At 39.5% G+C, this 24,691-nt stretch overlaps 1 protein-coding gene across 2 annotated transcripts in view; it reads right to left on the reverse strand.

Moving 5' to 3' along the window:
• Positions 1-720: 720 nt before the first annotated feature.
• The window catches only part of si:ch73-374l24.1 (protein kinase C alpha type), a 113,276-nt gene continuing 89,305 nt past the window's right edge, over positions 721-24,691 (reverse strand). The window contains exons 6-18 of one of the 2 annotated variants that reach the window (XM_031312435.2): positions 20,006-20,162; positions 19,733-19,867; positions 18,408-18,501; positions 16,512-16,541; positions 13,630-13,770; positions 12,605-12,778; positions 11,935-12,026; positions 11,490-11,552; positions 10,370-10,508; positions 9,052-9,132; positions 6,065-6,172; positions 5,184-5,324; positions 721-1,904 (exon numbers count right to left, since the gene is read on the reverse strand). In XM_031312435.2, coding sequence (XP_031168295.1) covers positions 1,740-1,904; positions 5,184-5,324; positions 6,065-6,172; positions 9,052-9,132; positions 10,370-10,508; positions 11,490-11,552; positions 11,935-12,026; positions 12,605-12,778; positions 13,630-13,770; positions 16,512-16,541; positions 18,408-18,501; positions 19,733-19,867; positions 20,006-20,162 — 1,520 coding nt within the window. In that variant the 3' untranslated portion in view covers positions 721-1,739. The remainder of the gene's footprint in view (positions 1,905-5,183; positions 5,325-6,064; positions 6,173-9,051; positions 9,133-10,369; positions 10,509-11,489; positions 11,553-11,934; positions 12,027-12,604; positions 12,779-13,629; positions 13,771-16,511; positions 16,542-18,407; positions 18,502-19,732; positions 19,868-20,005; positions 20,163-24,691) is intronic. The other variant, XM_031312436.2, reaches the window with a different exon arrangement.

Consider the following 24,691-nt stretch of genomic DNA (forward strand, 5'->3'; position numbering starts at 1 on the left):
TCAAGATTGGCGCCAGTGAACAACAAGCCAACAGAAGCATTTTACATATATTTGTGTTGTTTTTTAGCCAATGTCAGGCTACATGGCAGCAAGTGGGAGGAGACGAGGAGCAGAAAAGTGCACAACGCTCGTTGGTTAATCTCGTTCTGTGCAACAAGTTGGGGAAACTCCATGCTCCATGATCTCTGTATCATGCAGGGGTCTTTCTCATGCTTAGATCAAGCCTGGCCTCACACATGCACACAATATACACAAGAAAGAAGAGACATGTTGCAGCCACCTAGGGCTCGTTTGAATTTGAATTTGTTACAGAAGGAGTCTGCCCTGAGATGACCAAGGCAAGAGGGCATTCAACCTTTTCACGCACAGTAGGTGCTGCATATTCGCCATGACACTGAGTAGTAGAAAACAATGGATAAATAGTGGAAATACATATAACAAGGTTTGCTGATCCTAAAGCTACCAAAGATTCAGCCAAACATTTTATATATATATATATATATATATATATATATATATATATATATATATATATATATACACACACTCTTCTTCGGGGTAATCTAAACATAGACATGTTCAAACTGTCTATGGTAGTAAAAGCACATTCAGTTCATAGTATAAAATCTGCAAGTAACTTCTCTTTCTGAAACATCTCTTTGAAACATATTTACAAAATAATAAAAATGGGGGCACAATAGAGGGTTTTTTTGACATAAAAGTTGAGTTAAGCGAAACAAAATATGAACAAAAGTTTTTTTTTCCTTTAACAATTAGAAACTTTTTCTTCAGGATAAGACTCTTGAAAACATACAACAATTATATATTAACATAGTTTATATCATAAATACTAAACTTTACAATGATACCAGACGTGTACTGCATCCTAGAGTCTACTGTTCATACAGAGTCAGAAAAATAAGCATGCAACAGAGATCTGCTTTGTGCATATGGAAATAGCATCTTTATACTTTAAAACACTGTCTCTTTGATCCACAGTTTTCTGACCCTATAGTATACTGACCAACACTGCATTCAAATAGCGTACACAGCTTATAACCAAGCATAAGCATGATGTGCTTCTGTTTGTCTATGCTGAGTTAGATATAATGTATCTCCACGTCCTACAAAACAACACAAAGAAACGGCCCCTGTTTTAGTGGGGTTTTAGTGTGTTGGGAAAAACATTACAAGGATTTTAAGAACTGCAATATAAATGATGTCTTTCCACTTCTACTTTGGCACTCATGTAACAGTATACTACCTCTTGTTTTTTAATATAAATATAAAATACACGTGTAGCGGATCAGAAGTAGATAAAGCCGGGACAGAGCAGAAAAATATGTTCCGTTCTCGTCGTGCATTGCAGCTTGTTGCGTAGTAAGATGGGGAACATGAGAAAGGAAAACATCTTGCATCTTTAATACCTAATAAAGTAACCGGTCACACATTCATACGCAAGAAAAAAAGGCAGCAGGTTTGGTTAAACACAGATAGAGAATAAAGAACATATATGAGATGTTTGGGGAAATTATGCAAACATATCACTGCCATATAGTTATTCTTTAACACTTTGCTCCCCTCTTCTCAGTCGCTTTTGTACACAGATTTTGATAACTAGACAGAACACTGTAGAGGATGATATGAGTCTTATGACGGCGGGATCGTTTGTTGGAGTTTGTAAGGATCCTGTAGTCAGCGACAGTCCGTGCTTTTGAGTTTTTTTTTCTGCTCTCTCCTCATACCACACTGTGCAGGGATGGATGGATGAACTGAGGGTTCATGTAAGAGAAGCCTGCGAACTCGCTCTGGTCGATGTTGGCGATGACCAGCTGGTCGGGAGGAGTCAGCACGGGTTGTGTACGTGTGAAAAACTTGTCAAAGTTTTCTGCTCCTTTGCCGCACTGAAAGAGATTAAAAGAATGTCAGATTATTTTGATCTCTGAACTGGAAAAGACTGAATTGAAGCAACTGAATTGTGGGCTCATGATCAAAAGACATTTCTTCACAAGTCTTTTAATAGAATGCTTCCCAACGGTCCCAGAGGGAAGGTGGTGCACAGCCCTATGTGTAGCCAGGCAGAAGTTGTAATTAGATTAGGAGCTAACCCTAAACATCCACAGTGGAGGTCATCAGCATCAGTGTGCAGCTCCACTTGAGGCTGTCATGCGTCTCCAGCTGAATATATTTATGCATATTGTTGCGTGTCATGCACAGTATCATCACTGTCACGACACTTTTACAAGAAAGCAAGAAAAACCCTTCAGAATGAGTAATGCACAACAAAAACAAATCTGGTTTACAGTGGATTTCAGTGCCTGCTGTCTGTGACACATTTTTTCAGGCGACGCATCAGCATGTCAGGCATTTTCAGCTGCTCTGTAATATCACAGAAGCATTAAAGCCTCAGATGAGTCTTTTGTTTGCTAGTCCCTTCAGGCCAATTAATGACGTCGCGTATGAGCTCAAAAAGCGCCCTGAATTGATGGATCCACTTTTAGCAATGTTTCCCTCCTCCCTGTGAGTGGAGAAAAGATACATCCGCTGTGTAACCCTGTATTAATCGTGGGCCTTGTGTGGAAGTAAAGGGAACTCTGCTCTTAGAAAGCTATTTTTAATCCTCAGTGGCAGCGTGTGTGTTGCTTTGGGCGCTGTGGGCAGCGAGAGAATGGAGGATGCGGGATTCAACAAGCTCAAAAAGAGTGTTTTGTGGTGACAGGAGAAGGTTTAGATGTTGGTGGGGGGGGGTCTGGTGACTGCAGCTGGGTTTCCAGCCTCAAGCTCTGCTGGGCGTAAAACCATCACACTGGGTGAAGATGGATGGGAGCGCAGACAGAATAAAATACGCAACCATTCATGTATACACACTTCACGACTCTCTGAGGAAGTACTTCAATCCTTTAACAGTGACGCATTCAAGAGTGACACAGTGATTTGCTGTTTTTAGCATCACAGGGACGGCAAGAAAACTGAACAGGAGCATTATATAGAAATAAATCACACTACTGGATGTTTTATGCTAATTTTCTGATACGTGTTTATGAGTTTCTGTCATCTTCCATCATCTCTTTGTGTGTCTGGAAATATCCACCTGTTTTTCTTTGAATTTATACCTCTTGGCTGAGGTAGAAATGTTGGTAGCGTTAAGCTAAAATTTGATGGAAACAATGTATTGAATAAATCAAGTTTGAGACCTGCCTTCTCGTCTTATTCTTGTTATCAAAGATCATTAAATTAAAAGAAAACCTAAAATGGAGACAGATTAAAAAGGACCTTACAGATATGTGTGGGCAGATTATATTCATAAAAGGAATGCCATACCCTGTCCAATTAACATGAATAACAGGTGCTTGATCAAACAATCTAGTTGTCCCAATAATCTTGTTTGATGCCTCCCCAGAAAATGTGCATAAATTGATGGAAAACCAGAGTGATTTGTCTTTTCATTTGTCAAAATGTTACTTAATGTTACTTACTTCAAATGCTCATACAGTATGTACACTGAAATAGTTTTTGTGTGTTTGCTGTAATCAGTCCTTCCTTCTATACTGGCCCTGAACGGATTTCTTTGCAAAGTGATTTAAATGTAAATGAAGCTTATATGAGACTCAATGGAGTTAAGACAAATCAAGTGGGAACAGTATCTGCCAAAATGTGTTCCTCCACTGCAGCTCAGACAGAAATCACTGTCTGGGGAACACAAAGAGGGAATTATGTACTAATAGAAACTTGTCTAACTCAGACAGCTGAAGCCTCACATCAGCTTCAGCTAAACCTTAAAAGTAATTTCTACACAGAAACAGGGGGAATGTAGTCCCCATCACTTACATTATTGTGTCAAAACGAGATCTTTTCTCAGCCAGAATACAAAGAAGGAATGATTACTGTTTTGGGGCAGCAGTCTCTCCCATTGTGTTTTTTCCCCTTTCCGTTGTGTGCCTGTCTGTCTTCCCTTGCATGTGCATGTAGGTCAAGAGGCGTGGTCACTCAATCACAGGTGGCTCTGCCACTTTTGAAGCGCAGCTGCTGCCAATCAACTATTCACCTCACCAGCAAAAAAAAAAGCCAACTTACCATCTTCGCCAGATTGTTCCATCTACCTGTGTGGTAACTTGGCCAGAAGATTCCAGTCGAATAAGTCTCTAGTCTGTTTGCTCCTAGTTTCGATTTATTTATCGTTTTAATTGTTTGTCTGCTCTTGTGCTCAGACCCTGCTCCATGCCGCTTCAGACCTTCTGCACTATCCACCTTACAGTAAGACGTGTGGCCTGCACTACTAGTGTTTGCTCGGGTGCCTGCTAACCTTCGCCCTCCCTAGCTGTGTTTTGGGTCAGAAAAACTGCAAATAGGCATGTGAGTATTGTATTTAGATAGACTTGAAAAATGCAAACCTATCCTTTTAAAATTTGGAAATATAGTGCTTGAAGTTTGGAGATACACAATAAGACTGAACATTAGGCACATCAGTTTGTAATGCTATAGGTAGCATTGGGCAAGATGACAGTACATACTGTAACATGGTATAAACTTATCTACAGCCATTTTTTTTTTACTTTATGGCAATAATAGATCTTTGTGTTATGAATAATGTTACATTACATTCTGTGAGAAGTTTGAAGAAAGTCGTTCTCATCTATTTTATTTGTATCCTGTAGTGCAACCCTGTTTTCCTATCTGTGTGAAGAGACCTTGAGGCAATCCTTCCTCCCATCCTGACTCTTATCTTACTACGCTTCAACTAAATGAATGAAGCGATTGTTAGAAAATATGGATATTCTTGTCTCATTAAACGTTTAGAACATTGTGAACTGGATCCTGCTTCGTGTCGCTTTGTTGTCCAAGTGCTTGTCACTGCTTTCAAAATCTACTCACAGGGGTCAAGCCAGTAGATGAAGATGATAGGATTCGAACCACAAAACAATCCTGATCAGATTGTTTCACAACAATATGATTTTTGCATCAATGTCATTTGCTGTATTAGCCAAGAACAGACATTCCTTTATTGATATTTTATCTATGAATTTTTTTTTTAGAAAGTGCAAAATATCATGATGCATATCAATATAATATTCCATTTACCATGATAGAGGATGCCTAACTGTGTGTCTCTCTCTCTCACACACACACACACACACACACACACACACACACACACACACACACACACACAGAGCATCACTTACCACTTTAGGTTTAAATGGCGGCTGAATCTCTCTGTTTGCCAGGCGATCCCAGTCGATGCGTCGGAAGAAAGCCTGCTCCCTGATGTCCCTCTCCCCCTCTAGGCCACAGCCGAGACGCTTTGACGGGTGCTTGGTCATCAGCTGGTATCAAACAGAAGAGGAGGCATTAGAAGATGTGACAACGGCAGTTAGCTCCTTGAGGAAAAGCAAAAAATAGTGAAGCAGAGAGTGTGTATTTCTAAAGCTTCCTTATATTATCAGCAATTCACTTTGCTTCTTGCCTGCGTTATATTACACTATCATGCCAACGACCTATGCAGAGCCAGACTGACACTCAGTGTTTTCGCTCATCCAGCTTTAACATAGTGGCAGGAAATTACACTACCTTTTCATAACTAAATTTCTGATTCAGCAGCTACTTTTAATTTGGACCATGAATAATTTCTTTTGCAAATGAGATGTGAAGCAAACAATAAGGATCCGGATTATTTATTTTTTCACCGGCTCTAAGATGAACGATATTTCTCGTGGCAGCATGCAGCGACAGGGTGTAATACTATAATAAATGAAGGTGAGGTATGTTATTAAAAGACTTGATCAGACTGTGCCTGAATCTTAACTGAATCTTCTCTGGAGTGTAAATTGACTTTGAAAACTCATTTCCTTGTTAAATAATCATGACAACCATGATGCCACTTCACTGAGATGTCACAAAAGTGCTGCCCAGGGATAAGGGGAAGAGATGCCTGCTAAATAAAGGATCATTTTTCAAACACCGTGGAAATTTGTGACTCAACAGTACCGAGGGAACAACTTGTGAGAAACTGGGAGCTGGTGATATGCTTTATAAAACACTGTATGGCCCTTTAAACAGAACTTACTCCCTTGCAGATGGACACAGCTTCTTTAGACATGGTCTTGGGGTAGGACACATTGTGCTCCATGATGGACTGGAAGAGCTCGTCTTCATCCTCTCCATCAAATGGAGGCTGAGAAGAAAGACAAACAGGCCGTTTCCCAATACCAAGAATGCAAAGAACAGACTTGTGTTCTTGGGGAGGACGTTCTTGCTAGTTGTACCTGGAAGAATGAACTTGCAAGTTCACAAGCACAGAAAACACTTAAGAGTTTGAGACGATGCATACTTCCTGTTATTGCTCCACCCCCCCAGCACAGAGGCTACCAGCAGGGCTCCAAAATAACAGCTAGAAATAAAAACCACAACAATATAACCACTTTATATTAAAACAATCTCCGGACAAGAAAACCTCACAATGTTACAACTATTGCAATAATATTGAAAAATAAATCTTATTGAGCTTTAATTTTATTGTTTATAGTTTAGCTCAAACACTCCTTACTTATTCAAAAGAGTGGAACGTGATCCCTACTATTATTAGTGTATAAGTTTAAGTCAGTTTAAATTAAAAAATAAGTAGGCATGCACTGGTGTGTCCTATGTGTTCATGATCGTGATCATTTCTATATTATTGTAGTGCACTGTATATGCCCAGGGAGATGGACATTAGCAATTCAAATTATAAAGGTTGGTGTCTCCCCTTTAGTCTACATAACATGTCAGCATGTTACCACTTTATGTACAACTCTTAATTTATCATACAGACTGAAACTCAACTTCTAATAAATCAGAAAACAAATACACCAAAAAAAAACTAAATCTATATATACGTAAATGTATAGCCTATGGCATAATTTAAACAAGTCTCCCGAAAAGAAACGTGTATATATCTCTCGTGTGTGTGTGTGTGGTGTGTGTGTGTGTGTGTGTGGTGGTGCGTGCGTGCGTGCGTGCTGTGTGTGTGGAGTTTAACTCTGAAAAGACAGTTAACCACAGGTTCCCATTAATCTTATGATGGACATGTGTTGTGATATTTAAACAAACGATCCGTCAACGGCGAAATAAAAGCCTCTTATTTACGGGACCGGTCTAAAAGACCTCCGGCTTCCAGCGGGGTCTCTGAGCGTGACTATCCGAGCGACGAGCTAGCGGCCGGGGCAGCGCAAGCTGGCGGCCGCCTCACTTCACGGAGCTCCGAAAACTCCGAAAACCTTGGAGCAAATTGTCAATTCGGCAAAGATTTTCGCAAGACTGCCTATATTCGAAATCTAAACCGTTCATTTCTCGCCTAAAATGTGGTCAGAAGTTAATTTGGTGATGAATAAGATGGCGAAAATTGTTAAAATTGTCCCATTTTTGGGCTGTCTATGTACCGGAAACCCGACCATCATTGAATGCCGAAATGAATGTTGGGATACGGTTGCAGCGAAGTTCATACAAGTTACCAACCAATGCATCCTCGGTAAAAAGGGCGTGTCAAGAACATTTCCGGGAATCTTAACTGTTCTTGGTGAAATGCGAACTTGTGTATTGGGACAGTACTTGGGCAACACGAGATGACGTTTCACAGGGACACAAGAACACAAGTCAATAAAAGAACACAGATTGAGAAACGGCCACAGTGTCACAGCTTGAGAGTTGTTCTTTGAAACCTGACAAGATACTGAGGTGACAAGAGCAGCACATGAAGGTGAGCTGAGCAGTGGGAGCTGCTGTGGGTGTCACAGGTGTATGTTACATCACTGTCTTGTACTCAGAGATATTTAAGTTAGTGGTCCCATGATGCTCATGGGTGCTATATGTATTGTAGATCACTTTGATTACACAAATAAAGTCAAAACATTATCTAGTTCTCTGTATGTATTACACTTGCAGCTCAATGTGCTATTATAACATTGACTTCCTTAAAGGTCCCATATCATGCTCATTTTCAGGTTCATACTTGTTTTTGGGGGTTTCTACCAGAACATGTTTACATGCTTTAATGTTCAAAAAACACATTATTTTTGAATATGCTTATATTGACCCTCTGCCTGAAACACTCTTTTTTTAGCCCCTGTCTCTTTAAGCCCCCCTCCTGAAAAAAGCAGAGTCTGCTCTGATTGGTCAGCTTTTCCGGGTCATTTGTATATGCGCTCTGTGAGTCTCTGCACATCATTGCAGCCGGGGAATGACTGTAACGGCACTGTAGCTACACTTTCTACCTATAGTTGTGACATCACAATTGTACGGAAGTCCTGAGGGCACTGTTTCTGAATACGGGCTGTTGTTATTTCTCTGTGAATTAAGCATTTTGATACCTTTACAGAACCTCGATCTGCTTTATAATAAAAAAAAATGTGAAAACCTCACTTTTTACAATTTGTGGAAAAAAATCCTGTTATAATTGTTATTTGCAAGTGTTTATGTGTGTAATTCATCTTCAGTAAGAAACATTATTTTCAATACTGTAGTGTTAACTATTTTTAAAATATTTTAAATCAATTTAAGGTTCAATTTAAAATGTCAGAAAAGAGTGAAAAATGACCATCATAGTTTTTTTTTGTTTTGTTTTTTTTTAAGATTATTTTTTGGGCTTTTTCTGCCTTTAATTGATAGGACAGCTAGGTGAAAAAGGGGAGAGAGAGGGGGAAGACATGCAGGAAATTATCACAGGTCGGATTCGAACCCTGGACCTCTGTGTCGAGGCATAAACCTCTCAGTATATGTGCGCCTGCTCTACCCGCTGCCCAACCCGGCCACCATCATAGTTTCTTAGAGCTCGAGATAACGTCTTCAAATTGCTTGTTTTGTCTAAAGAGTCCGAAAGATTAATTTACTGTGAAATGCAGCAAATCCTCTCGTTTGAGAAGCTGGGCCTAATTAATGTTCTGTTTTTGTTTAATGAATACCATTGTTACAGGACAACTTTATGGATATACACCACTTAAATGTATAGTCCTAATTGAGGTATGATATAAAAAACCTTATACTGTAGACCACAAATGGTGCTGTAAAAAAGCATATTACCTGTCCCGCCAGCATCTCATACAGAAGAACTCCATAAGCCCACCAGTCCACTGATTTTGCATAAGGCTGGTATGCTATAATCTGACAGAGACAAAAAGTGAAAAGATTAAAAACTTGAAATAATCAAATATGCGCATCCTCCCATCAATGAATTCAGAGAGGTGTGGTTCTGAACAGATTCAGTAATACATGTTTGTTTTCTCTCTGCTGCCACATACATGTTACATACAACGCAAGAGAGCAACAGTAAAGATATCAAGAGAAACTGTGAACAGTAGCACTGTAAAGGAGCATTTCTCTCATCTAAACTCAAAACACAAATCAACCACCATTAAATACAGTGAGCTATTTTGAGCTGCCTTAACAAAGGGACTTTCTGCTACCCTCCAATTTGCCATTCTACACCTCCCTCCCACACACAGTATACACACTGACACACACACACACAATAATAATGATCATGCAGACGCAAAGGCAAAGAGCTAAATCACAGCTGTACTCGCCTTTAACAGAGACAGAAATGCAGCAATTTATCCAGTTCACAAAGTTACAATTTAGCCATACATGATATCCTATACTGCTATGGGTTTGCATACAGTCAAAGGATATTTCTTGGTGATACCTTGCCTGGAAAATTATTTGAAAATGACTTTCCAGGTCCAACGAGCATATATTTTGTGCTATAATGCCAGAAGTTGAAGTCAGGAGAGCAAATGAGATGGCTCATGAAGTCAGTATAAAGCATTCACTGTCCAGTGAAAAAGAAAAGAAACGCTTATTGAGTTGTCTCTGATTTATTTAAAGCCCAGGAAGTCTGCGGAAAAGAAGACCCATTTAGGGGGAGCCCTTACTCCATTTCCTGTGAGAAAAGTGGAGTAAGTGCTCCCCCCCCATCTGTGAGACAATGTGCTCCCTCATAGGTCAGTGCAGAGAGATGGAAGGGGAGAGATACACATAGAAATACATATACACATATTATTAGACAAACATATTATTACTGATGAATCATCTCTGCCCTTATCCCCTGTGTAAATAAATGCTTGTAATAACTTGTTGGTTGTACTTTTTTTGAGAATAATACTATATATATATATATATATATATATATATATATATATATATATACAGTATGTAGTATTATTCTCAAAAAGAGAGATACTCTGAGAGATACTCTACAGAGTATCTCTCTTACAACAGCTGCACAAAAAAATTCAAATCCATATATATATAGTGGACAAGAAAGTCTAAAAATAAGATGCAGTGCGATTCTTACTGTAATCTGGGCCCAGTATCCCCATTACAGACATCTCCTTCTCACCTCCGGTGCGATGTAGTCTGGGGTGCCGCAGAAGGTGCGTGTGCTCATGCCTTCATACATGTTCTCCTTACACATGCCAAAGTCAGCAATTTTGATGTGGCCCTCAGAGTCCAGCATCACGTTGTCGAGCTTCAGATCCCTGTAGCAGATACAGGTTGTGAGGATTTGTGACCACTTTGATACTTGTGTGTTGCTGTCAGCTATCCAGACTGTTGCTCTGCACCACTGCCACCAGTTTATCTGTCTGCAGCACATGTCATACATCAGGAAACCAACAATAATTTATTGGCCTGATTTTACAATTCAATGTGTGTCTGTGCTTGTGTTTCATGTGTCAATTCTTCATTTTCTTCCTCATTCACCACTTCTGGCAGATATATTTGTCACAAAGCAGTGTAAGGATGCCAAACACAAGGCTGGTGAGATATGTCCTTAGTCCTTAGCTGAAGTACCGATGAGGAACAAGGTGACCTTAGCCTCTGTCAATCATTTCTTTCTGTCCTTTCTATTTTTGCTCTTTTGCATCAGGGTGATTAGTATGGGTTTAAGACTCGCCTCCTTCCTGAGGGTATACAAGCAGTGCAGTTTACACACAGCGAGGCTAAATGCACACGTCCATTTTTAATCTCTTCTTACTTATTTACTTTCCCTACCCTATCTTAATTTCTCTTTCTGGCTTGTGTGTTATCTCGTAATAGCCTTATCCTTTGTCTGCTGCTTTACTCTGCCCATCAGTCTCTCTCTCCAAGTCAATTCTAAACTACTTCATCATGTCTTCCTTCAACTCCTACATGTTCAGCTTCAGCTTGTCTATCATGTTTTCCTCCATCACATTGCATAAAAATCACTTACTATAGATTTTACTTAACTTTTTTTGCTCTCTGTCTTCAATGAGTCACACTCTGTTCTGTTGATCTTCAACACGCAGACAGCCTTTATATTTCTCTTCAAATCTCTGCTCATACTCACCTCATCTATTTATCTCAAATCTTTTCCTCCACTGTATTTGCACATTTTTTTATGGTAAATAGCCTGCATGTGTTTTGTTTTCCATGTAGCATTGAATGAGGTGAATGTGGTGTGTCATTACATAAAAGTGGTTTCTCTGTAACTCACCCACCTGTAGATAATTCCCTTTCGGTGCAAGAAAAACAAACCGACAGCAATCTCTGCTGCATAAAACCTGCAATATCGAAAATGACAAAACAAATACACATCTTCACAAAAGAAATTTGTCAGGGAAGTGATTCTACTGAATACAAGAAAGCAACACACAAGAATCCCTTGCCCTTATATTAATAAATGTCTGACCATGAACTGTAACATTCCCTTGTTACATGTCATTCTCCATCTTTCTACTATTATTTAATAAAAGCATGAAATGTCCAAATAAATATAAATAGCAGTTGTTTGCACAAAAATATCAGAATTTTAGGACTTAGATGTCAGTGTATTATAGTACTGCTTTGTTAGCTATGGTGGGTGTAAACCATTTTATCTGCCTGGTGAATATCTTTGTTATTGTTAAAACAGGTGCCTGTGGATAAACTATAGAGTGTCCTTACACTGCCTGTGGCTCCTTGAATTTGCCCATACGTTGGATATGATACATAAGGTCTCCCCCGTTGATGTACTCCATCACAAAGTACAGCCGATCCTAGATTAAAAAAAGGATGTTATTGCCCAAAGAGCAGCTCTAAATGGATGCTACACAAAGAAAAGTAAATGTGTGCACACTAAAACCTGCAGTGCATTACATAGAATTCTCCTTAGAAATAAACATATTACGTATATATATATTGTATCTTAACACCTGGTGGTCCTCCGGAGATAATAAAATGCCTGACATGACCTATTCTTTCATGAATAAGGCTACGGTCAGCTCATATACCTGTATTATAAATCAGGAAGCTTTGATAAGGGTCACCCTGTCTACGCACACAGTTGACGTCATACTGGAGACTTTGTATTCAAGGGTGGTCTCAGCTCAGTATCAATTTTCTCTGCAGGGGTGCCGGCAAAAGAGTGCGAATAAATAAAGTGGAAAGGCAAAGATACATGTAACGGACACACATCGGTATAAAACATCAGGGATTGAATAGACAGCTGTTTAAAGAGTGATATAAAGTAAATTATATGTTATAAAGTAAATTATATTTTATTGTGTAACTGTGTAGTTCTGCAGCAGTGCAGGAAGTAAAAACGAACACGACTTTGGCTGAAGTTTTCACACACCACAGTCTGGAAGCAGGAGTGGAGCTGCGTGAGGAAAGGCGGTTTGTCTCTCTGGGCCAAGACCCTCTTCTCCACCATTGTACATTCAACATCATCATCCTGGATCACAACATCTTTCTTCAGGATCTTGATGGCGTACAGCTCCTCTGTTGACTTCATCTCTGCCAGCATCACCTGCAGTTGATGAAGACACCACATGTCACAATGAAACAAAGAGATTATGGATTTTGAAACATCAAACAAATGCCCACTATCAGGCATTCTTTGGCTGCCAAAATTAAAGCAGCCATATTATGCTCATTTTCAGGTTCATATTGTATTTTAAGGTTCTACCAGAATAGGTTTACATGGTTTAATTTTCAAAAAACACCATATTTTTGTTGTACTGCACCGCTCTCTCTCACTGCTGCAGATCCTCTTTTCAGCTGGTCTCTGTTTTAGCTACAGAGTGAGACCTCTTTTCTTCTTCTTCTTCTGTACTATCTTTGATTGCACTTGCACATGCCCAGTAGCTCAGATGTAGATCATGTCAGCTAGCTAGCTCCATAGACAGTAAAAGAAAGGCTGTTTCTACAACTTCAGTCAGTTACAAGGCAGGATTAGCTGGGAGACTTCTAAATGAGGGCACACATGTAAGTAGTTCTTTTGTAGATTATGGTGAACTTGTGTGTGTTAGCAGTGCTTTGCTATTGAGAACGAGGTAGCATGCTAGCGTTAGCATTACCATTAGCATGCTAACGAGCTAATGGTTGCGTATAGCCTGCTCGTTTCGGCTTGTGACGTCACAAGCCGTGCCGATTTTGAACAGCTCACCCGGGGACTGAAGACAGGACACATTCAGAAACTGCATCTCACTCTAAACAGCATGGATGGATTTTTTTCAAAGTTTGTATGTGTGTGGAAGCACCAGAGACACAACATAACACCCCAAATCCCAGAAAAAGTGATTTCTTCATAATATGGGCACTTTAAAGTGTAACAAGATTAATTAGCTTTTACATTACGCCTTTAGTGTCGGCTCTCACCTTGCCAAAGCTGCCCTTCCCCAGCAGGGCCAGGAAGTTGAAGTCACTCAGTCGGAGCCGGTCCACGTTGCCTGAAGGCAGGCTATACCGCCGATGGTCTGACGGCGTGATCACTTTCTTACCGTGGCCCAGCTTGGCTTTCTGTGGTGTAAACAGTAAAAATGGCTTACAAAGTGAAAAAGTATATTCAATAATGATATGAGATTTCATCTACATAGTTTGATAGTTTACCATTAACAAATGAAGTAAATAATAATGATAAGGAGAAGTCATGCTGGTGTCTAACAGCTGGTCTGGAGTCAGAGATTCAGATCACAGACTGCCACACAAAGCAGGACTTAATCACCCATTGCTCCATTTTTTTCAGGAAGTGTGCACATCGCTATTAATCACAGTAGGATTGTGTTTTGATCTGCTGCCTTTCAGTAAGATATAATCTGTTTCATTAAAAACTGAAAACACATTAACAACTGATGTTATAACCACAAAAGCATTTCAAATATCTCTCCACATGGGTTAAAACTACAAGAACCTGTCATTGACATAAATTCACATTAAAGTGTAACATCTAATATATTTATTGCATCATTAATTAGAAATGCCAATGTAAAATGTCATATAAAGAGATATATTATTGTACTATATTGATTATTGACGTTGCGTGATCCGTTACATTTTCAATCCAGATATTTATTACTGCATTATGCATGCTGCCATTACATTTTGATACATGATAATACATTCTATAAGTATTTAGCAGTTATTACATTACCCTAAATGTGCCAGGATGGATGCACTAACATCCCTCACGTCATCAAAAACTGGTTAGCTGCATATTTACAAGTCAGAATCTAATCAAGCATCTCTACTCTTTCTCTATTTCTATGTTGAGAGAATATAGTGATCTATTTCTTCCAACTGACATGTCAGACATCCTCACAGGTATTCAGCATGATCTTTCTACTGGTGCATTTTGGGAAATTATGATGTGGGCAGTCAGTGGGGGGGGTGCCAGCATTGCAAGGTTCCCTGTTGTTATAATGACTGGCCTGCCAAGCGTCTTTGAACAAAAAGGGCAATTAGGACTCTGCCTGCTCCCATCACAGCCGTTGTCTGTTTCTGTCTGATAGAGAAAACAGGAGACCGGTGGGGCACAGAGAGGCTGTTGCCACGCCAACCATTTCTCTACTCTTTACTCAATGTGACAATTACTCAAACTAACATTTGTCACATATTTTGACTCAGGCTCTAAATGTACACCTGTTAAGTTGGTTAATTAAGAGCAGAATAATGTAAACATTAAGAAGGTGTGTCAGTTACAGAGTGGTTCTCATTTTGACCCGGGGTTCTGCTACCAGATACAGTAATTCATTGGAGTTAATTCATTTAAATTGAGTCCCAGTGGAGACAGCTGCAATGAAAAGCAGAAGGACTCTGAGGTTTACATCATTTTTTTTAAATGCACAGTTTTTTGATTTACATATCCCCACCAAACTCTTACAGTAGTGGGGATAAAAATATTAAATCATTAATTTCACATTGTCATTAATCAACAGTTTGCTCTGGCTTTCGTCATAATGTGTGATGGCGATATAAACTGGTGGTTCCCAAAATAAATCTGAGTGGGACCCCAAAACTGGTCTGGTTCATATCTAACCAGGTTTTAAAGCTTGGGTGTGTTTACATCCATTAATTTCTAATTTAGGAGTGGAGATATTGTTGTGCATGTCAGCACTATACAGGAAAAGTTTTATATATCTGCCCATCACGCTATCACATTGCTGTTATTGCTTTTGACATGTTTTGTCGGGAGGAAACATTTAAATACTGTGGGGATCCTGTGCTTAATTTGTTTACAGTTGTTCTATCGTCACCCTTACCATCTCGTGGTCATTTTCAAAACACAGGATATTTACATAAACTGTACATGTCTAATATTTCACATTATAAACAATTTATCGACCTGTTTCAACACAAACAAAAGACAGAATATTTATGTCAAAGTGGCCACACAAAGTTGTATTCAAACACATACAATGCAGCCACACAACAGTCTTATAATGGATATAACACTGCCACCGTGTGGAGAGATTTGGCATGCACACCAAGAACAGCAAGAACCTGACTGTGTTTGCATTCATTCATACAATTACAGTGTTAGTGTCAGTCCATGCTTCATGTCCTACAGCCTTCTATAGTCCTGACCAAAGGCGGAATAGTAGAAGGCAAACTGTGGACCACACTGTCAGCCAATGAGGAGTGGGTGTGAAGCTGTCTTGGCCAATGACAGTACACTGATAGTAATAAAAATGATGACACCAACAAAGACTTGAGTGGTCCACACATTTACTAACAACAATGCTTGGTGGTGTTTGTGTGGAGTACATATGTTAAAGCTGTTATATGCAGGACGTCTATTTAAACCTTCTTGTTCCTTTTGTGTTTTGTTTTTTTGGAACACCATCTGCTTTTATGTCACTTTTCTGTCTGCATTGTTAAGCCAAATGCAAATGTCAGACTTTGCTGGTGCTGACCTTTGCAGCAGATGCTGCAGGTGCTGCAAAAACCTCTAAATGTATGATTGAATTGTTCCTTAATATTTAAATAAAATGTAGTCCTTTAAATAAAAATAAAAAAGTTTGTTTTTAAGCATGAAACAGAGAGAAGTAGAAAGTTAGTGTATAAGTGTGTGAAAGCAGTTAGAGAAATGTGTGTATATAACAGCAAGCAAATTGGGCTAGTTCAACTATATGCTGTTGAGAGCCTTTGTTAGTAAATCAGATTAATTTGTGGAAGCCCAGCAGAAATCCACAAACAATCCTAATACGGCCAGTAAAGTGAGCGTGATGCAGAAATAGAGACGGAGCAGGCAGAAGAGCTACCTTGAGATAGTGGATATTTAACTGGCAGGCCTAGAAGAAAGAAGAAACTCACTTATTAGTGCGGTCAAAGGTTAGCTGGTATAAGCATGAGCTGGGGAGTGACAGAATATAAATGTGGACTTGATTATTCATTATTTTGATCTATTATTATCGTTTATCTATGAACGATAAAATGATCAAAGGCATGACTAGAAAACAGAGTACATCCTTTTTTGTCACATCTGGTTTCATCTCTGCATCTCGCCCCAGTTTCCACGACAACAGCACAGTTGTGTGAAGACGCTATAGCCTCGGAGGAAAGTCAAGACACTGAGTATTAAAACACACGGAGCTGGACTTTAATAAAACTGCCCTCGCTCAGTTGGATCCCATATGCTTTGCACTTGTTTACATTAATATAACAGCCACCTTCTACCTGCATGTTATTTAATATGGACGTGAAGAGGTTATGAGTTTTATTTAAAGCACAGACGTTTTAATGTGTTTCTGTAACAGAAACCCCACTGCAGTAAATAGACTGGCCACTAGAGAGCAAGAGTTAGCTGCATTGTTACTGCATGATTATGCTCTACTTTACTACGGATCAGCTATACAACCTGCCAACCATTTTTTAAAGCAAACAATAGTGTTTTTGAGTTTTAAATGTTTTTCTTTTGTTTGATGTCCATACAGCAACAAAAAGTCTCAAAATCTACTTGGAATTAAATTATTACAGTATTAGCAGAGTTCACATTCATAAAATAAGTATGCACAACTACATCATCCACTAGTATCAACAACTTGTAAGAGTGATGTTCACTATAATAAAGTCTCTGCAAAGATGTGGTAGACAGATGTAATGTAAGGTATAATTGATTTTAAGTAAATTGGACAAAACATGCAAAAGGACTGATGCGGTCCAAGAAGCATGATTAAGATAATAATATTAATTATATATAAGAAAAAAGTAAAATTGAATAAAAAAGATGACATATTAGAAAGCAAGAAAAAGCTTAATCCAAAACAGCAGACAAGAGTGTTTGTCTGGTGTTTATGTGGGCTGAATTACAGTTGACAACAAAAACTGTTTTTTTTTTTCAGTCCAATGAGGGCAAAGAGATACAGCAAAACCATTAAAGCTGCTGTTTCAACAACAGCATAAACCCTTTTTGGCCTTCATTTAGACCCTCTACATGATTTATCCATCTGTATTACTTCTCAAACTAAGTTATGTCCCACTGTGAAGAAAAGTAGTCTGCCTGTTTTCACTGAGTGAGTATTATCTGTAGCTGCACCTGCAATTCTTACATAAAGCAATCAGGAACTTGCCTCCTTTGTCGACTGTAAGCTTGTACTGTATATGCATTTGGGGATTTTCCTTTAAAATCCAGAGCATTCACTTTATCAATGCCAGAAGAAAGCGATCTCCCTCTCTGACACGCAGGGTGAAAAGCACAAGTGGGGGAACAGGACGGGGTTACCATGGTGACAGGAGAGGATAAGTGAGTGTATATGATATACACGTGTGCATGTGTTACAAAGAAAACCTACTTATATTTTTATCGAGTGTTATGAATTCATAACCTTGAATGGCAGCTGGATTCTTGCGATATCACACGATCACGTGAGAATTGCGGGATCACATATCACACGAAAATTTTATCTACCAGCTGTTCGACCAATCAGCGTCCTGTGAGGAGCTATGGGCAGCTACAGGTGTGGTTTGGGTGCGTGGGACTGTTCGTTCAAAACAACAACGGACGTGATAGACAAATGGTTCATACAATCACCTTCCAGGTATTTTTTTAAAGGGTCTGCCCTTTCCCAAACAGTTTCCAATGGCAGCTTCTCACACGGTTCTGTGTAACAAACATCTGACATCTGGTGCGTCAGGTTAACGAATTCAGTCAAACTTACCTCAAACTTCTGTCGGAGCTCCAGGTTGACGTCGTCCATCTCAGGGATGGGAACGTTGTAATACTCTCCCTCCTCCTGGTTCAGCAACTTGTACCTGAGGGAGAACAAAAAAAAACAAAAGAGAAGTGAATCTGTATTTTATCTACTGTACTTTCCCTTGAATCCATCATCCAAGCATGTCTTCCTCTGTCCACCTAGACAGCGATAACACTTTACATCTCTGCACCACTTCAATCATCAGTAGCTGGTTCCCTTCCTTTTAGTGTTTGCAGATCTGCTCTCCTTCAGCAGAGACTTCATCTCTAATGTACACATCCTCTGGCCACTTGTCTAATGACCTGTTATATACAGCAGACAAACACACAGAAGTAGTTTCCGGGCTACATTTTTACACACAGCAAGTATTTCCTGGATCTTTGTAACTGTGCACAAAGCAGCAGTCAATCAGGCTCGGTTTAGGCTAGGTGGCGGCAGGTATTTTAACATGGCCAAGGAGTGTAAGTGTGTGTTTATCAGGAAGGAGACAAAGCAGGCCGACAAAGACAGAGAGACAAGGAAATAACGCCGGCAGGTGCTGTTTGTCAGAGTGAATGGAGTCAGCGGTGTTTACGTCTGTTTTACCCACAGTGTGCTGCTGTTTCACAGTGATGTTAGGTTGGTGGCCAGTATAGTATGAAGCACAGCTGGAACCACATTGACTTACTGTTATGGCATTCCTGTGAGCTGTATTTATAATATGATAACAATTGCACACACAGCCAGTTCCCTACGCCAGGTCTGAACTGACTGCTTTTAGTTTATAATGCAATCCACAGTACTTTATTGTTCCTTTTTTTAATCTTATTTCATATTCTGCTGAGAATTATGTTTTTAGTTGCTACTTTTACTACAGTCTAACATCTATTATTGTTTTTCAGTATCCTGGATCTCAGGTGTCCCTTGAAGAAGAGATCTCAATGCCTGATTAGATAAAGGTTGTATAACCAATCAGAGCAACTCATTTAATATACTACCATAATATTAAAGAAAAATGTGGTTAAAAAAACAAACTTTGGTCTGCTTTTACACTTCTGATCACTCATCAGTTTCAGCAACACTGGTCGTGATACTGGTACAAGACTTTGCATGCAGTTTACTGTGCTTTACTATTTTACGTGTAAAGCATGATGTAGCTTACTACGCTGTATAAATGCAGAATGTAATGTCATTCCAATTTCTTTGCTGCTGGATATGACAACGTCCTCACACCAGCGGATGTTTTGGAGAATCTGAAACTTTAAACGTTCAACCTCTCAAATGAAAGGGACTAAGAAAGACTGACTGACCATCCACAGTTGGGAGCTTTGATGAGCTCGGACACTCCAAACGACATGGAGCCCATGAAGTCGTTCCGGGTGGTTCGGTCCCAATCCCACACCTCAATGGACAGACGGCGGTCCTTATCTGATGCTTTCAGCTTACTAAATACAGACATATAGACACACAGAGGAAAGAGTAACAACATGTGACGAGAGAGACTGTAAGAACAAAAAAGGGGTCTTCTTCTTGTCACAAATAAACATAAACAACAATAGACAAACACAGACTTGATGACTCACAAGGTGAAGGACTCGTTCCAGCAGGGGTTGAGAGAGGAACGGATGGTCCTGGTCTTCTGTTTGGTCTCATTCTTTGGGTCGGGGATGAGCTTGAGTTTAACATAAGGGTCTGATAAACCATTTGGATCCATAGGAATCAGGTTCCTGGCTTCACCCACTAGAAGATAGAAGGGAATCAGACAGAGAGAAAATGTAACCATGTGTGTGTTTGTCTGTGTGTGTGTGTGTGTGTGTGTGTGTGTGTGTGTGTGTGTGTGTGTTCGAGCCCCAAGCCAGATTCAGAGACTCCAGAACCATATGTGTGGATTTCTGTAATACCCTAATGTCACGCACATTTTGAGTCTTTGCAAGTTGATTTCTAAACCATACTCTCAAAAAAAAAAAAAAAAAAGGATGTCTGAAAAATATAACGTAAGTTACTCATCAGAATGTGTATAGCATGGAGGATTGGTCAGAGTGCTGGCCAGATTTATAGTCTTATTTACTTATTCTGTAAGCAGATATCTATTTAGATAGATATATAGATAGATAGATAGACAGAAAGATAGATAGAGAGATAGATATATAGATGTGTTTCTGTCCTCAGTTCCTCAGCTAATGGCTCATCAAATCAGACACCACATATGCTGACAACAGGTGCTGCGAAGCGAAACATACTGTCAAAATTTACTTGTGAAACAGCACCAACTGGATTGTAACATTGGTGGGTGTTAGGGCGCACGCAAATGTAAAATCAACAAAAACAAGAAAAACTGCAGAATACTAGTTGCACTAAAAGTCTGTCTGACACATTGAAAATTAAACTACACGCTCCTTCCTTGTAGCGTACTCTCTTTCTCACATAGGTGAGCGGATAATGTGAGGGAGGCGTGACGTTTCCCCTGTGTGATAACTGACAAATTGACAAAAAGGGAGTGCTGTTACATAGCAACAGGAGTGTGTGTGTGTGTGTGTGTGTGTGTGTGTGTGTGGGGGGGGGCGCGGCAGGGTGGCGTGAACATGCCACTTTCACCATGGTGACAACATCTACTGTAAGTGGCCAATGGGCCGACTCCAGCCCTGCCGCACGTAGCAACATCATGTGAACACACAAATAAATGTCAGCTAGGAGAATCATATACAGCGTTATTGAAACAATCACTGGACAGAAAAGAAAAAAGGAGAACTATAGGCCACATAACAGATAAAATCAATCTTAAGTTTCTGACAGTTAACACACAACATAACTATAAGAGACGGAGAGCAGAAACAGGATCACACTAAATCCTCTAAATTTGCTCCAACCTCGCCACTCTGCATATGTAATCAGACTGAACAAGGAGAAAAAAGGCTGTAATCTGAATGTTTCAGGGAGTCAGTGTGAACTTTCACACAATAACACGTTCACTGAGATTCTTCATTAAAACAATGATAATGTATTTTCACTCTGAAGAATAAATATGGGCTGCATACAAAGCAAACGTTGGAAAGAATCATTTCAGAGTCACTGCAACTCATTTAGTTCTGTTTGTGAGGTGTAATCTGATTTATTCTGACATTTAGTTTAGCATCGTTCTGTGACAAGGTTTGTAAAACAACATGCTTCTAAGGGATGAAGAGTTATGAATTATGATGACTCACAAGCCGTATGAAAAATAATGATGAGATAGAAACAAAGTCAAATAAAGGCTTTGTGTTGATTTATTAGAGCTAAAATGACTTTTTTGATTATCAATTAATAATTCAAATTCATTTTAAGGCAAAAATGCCCCAAAACTTATTTTTCCAGTTTTTTAAATGTGAATATTTGCTGGTTTTCTCAGTCTTCATTGATATTAATTATCTTTGAGTTTGGGACTTAATTTGACTGCTAACTTTTTATGGACCAAATGATTCATCAAAAATGTTAATGATCATTAGTTGCTGTCCCTATTCTGGATTTACTATTTTGGGCATTTTTCTTAGGTTTGAGGGAGTTACTTTAGCAAACAGAAACTTTTAAAATTGAAGTCAAATGACAACAAAGTGGAAAAATTACATGAAACAAAAAACAAGCCAAACATTACACGAAAAGAATATCACAGAATTTATATCATAAAGTTAAAAAAGCATGAAGGACAATAAAGTAGTAATATTGTTATATTGCATGTTACAATAACTAATTTTTTTCATGCTCTTCCAGTGTCATACAGTAGAGGGCAGTGTAGGTCTCTCACTTTGAGTTGCATATCTGACAAAACAAGCCACAGTCAGAAGTTTTTACCTTGTTCATGAATGTGTTGCTTCAACCTCATAGTTCACACAGTACAATCTCAGCTGAGGTAATTCCCCTCCCTGTCTCTCTCTCTCTAACACACACGTGTGCGCACACACACACACACACACACACACACACACACACACACACACACACACACACACACACACACACACACACACACACACACACACACACACAATAAAGTATAAGGAGCAGAAAGTCAATCTCAGCATCCCACGTTCTCATCTAAATCCTCCCCTCCGCTAGCTATGGCACCGTTAAAGGCAGCAGCCACTTCCATGGCAACGCTGGTGCCAAACGACGCCAAAGCATCTTTACATCTTACACATAATGAGGCAAACACACACACACACACGCACACACACACACACACACACACACACACACACACACACACACACACACACACACACACACACACACACACACACACTCAAATAAACAAATACAATGTATAAAAACAGATGATGATGATGGATAGGTACTGTAAGTGTGTGTGCAAGTTACAAACACAGTAAATGTATTTGTGCATGTGCAGTCTCTCTCTCTCTCTCTCCCTCTTTCTCCCTCTCTCTCTTTCTCTCACACATACACACAAAATGAAACATCAACAGCTGCAGTGATCAAGGACCATCTCTGCTGTCTGTTGCTTAGATACAAGAGCTGCTTTCCTTCTTTATCCTCCCCTCCCATCGCTCCTTATGAGGTAGTTACCAATAAAATTAGTGTCTGTTTGTGTGTGTGTGTGTGTGTGTGTGTGTGTGTGTGTGTGTGTGTGTGTTTTGTCTTTATCACTAGTTTGGAGTAGAACACATGATATAGACAGAAAAAGCAGACTTAGTGTATATTATGTCTCTTTTAACTTGATTAGAGACTTCACTAATCCACTATCACTGATACAAGGCTGCTGTTTATGTCACGCAAAATTACCAGCATGCATCCACTCTGCTGTTTTCGTGCAACTATCGTGCAACCATCCTGCAACCATCATGTAACCATTGTGTAACCATCGTGTACCGGGTCACACAGGAGTAAAATATTCTGCCTTTTACAAAAGCAAAAACACAACAATGTGCACTGGCACTTAGATGAGACTTTAGGAGCCTGAAACCTTTGTAGCTAATGAATGACAAAGTTTTTTTATTTCTTTCTTCTCTAAAATGCTTATTTATTGTCCTATATCTCAGATAATTTCTGCTGAGTGTTATTTCCCTGCACTTAATGCTATCAGAAAAACTGAAGAGAATAAGTCTGAGCTGAAACTTAAGTCTGCACAAACACAGTTAACCTTATGATATTTTTTGACATTCTTCGGGTACACAAAGAAGATGAACTGAATGCCTTAATAAAATATAAATATGCTACAGCTATAAATGAAATATGATCTGGATCCCAGGGCGGTTGCGTGCAGGAGCTGCAGTGGACCGACAGTGTAATCTTCAGAAAAAGGCTTTGAAATTCAAATGTGTTGTTGCATAACAATGCCATGTGCAACCAATGAATGTCTGATAATCTGAAGAGGAAAGCTGCACGGCCAAACAGGAGCTGGATGGATCCCTGCAGTGCACTGTCAGAGATCGGAATGCAGAAATTACACACACACACACACACACACAGAGTGAAGGGAGAAAATTAACCTTAGGTGGTTGTGGTCATTTTAAAGTGCTCATATTCTGCTCATTTTCAGGTTCATAATTGTATTTAGAGGTTGTACCAGAATAGGTTTACATGATTTCATTTTCAAAAAACACCATATTTTTGTTGTACTGCACATTGCTGCAGCTCCTCTTTTCACCCTGTGTGTTGAGCTCTCTGTTTTAGCTACAGAGTGAGGCATCTCACTTCTGTTCCATCTTTGTTGGGAGTCGCACATGCGCAGTAGCTAGGTAAGGACAACTAGCCATTAAGAAGTAGAGTATGAGGGCGTGCCACGCTAGCAGTTATGCGAGCATTATAACGTGTTACAAAGTGACGCACGTTTGTTACGGTAAGTAAAGGCTGGACTACAATAGAGCTGTTTTTTCACTTTGTAAACCTATAACATGCACAAAAAAGATATATAACACAATAAAGGAAAGATAAAAAGGCAAAAAGCATAATATGAGCACTTTAAGGAAGTGTAATTATGAAATTTCTACCCACAGTCCTTTAAAGGTCCCATATCATGCTCATTTTTGTGTATTTTGGGTTTCTACTAACACAAGTTAACATGCTTTAATGTTCAAAAAACAATTTTTCTCATACTGTCTGTCTGAATATACCTGTATTGACCCTCTGTCTGAATCGCTCCCTTTTAGCGCCTGTCTCTTTAAGTCCCCCTCCTGAAAAGCCCAGTATGCTCTGATTGGTCAGCGTTTCCGGGTCTTCTGCATCTGTGCTCTCTGCGTCTATGCACCGCCATTGCAGCCGGGGAATGACTGTAACGG

The sequence above is a fragment of the Sander lucioperca genome, chromosome 21 (genome assembly GCF_008315115.2).
Source record: "Sander lucioperca isolate FBNREF2018 chromosome 21, SLUC_FBN_1.2, whole genome shotgun sequence".
In the NCBI taxonomy this organism is placed as follows: Eukaryota; Metazoa; Chordata; class Actinopteri; order Perciformes; family Percidae; genus Sander; species Sander lucioperca.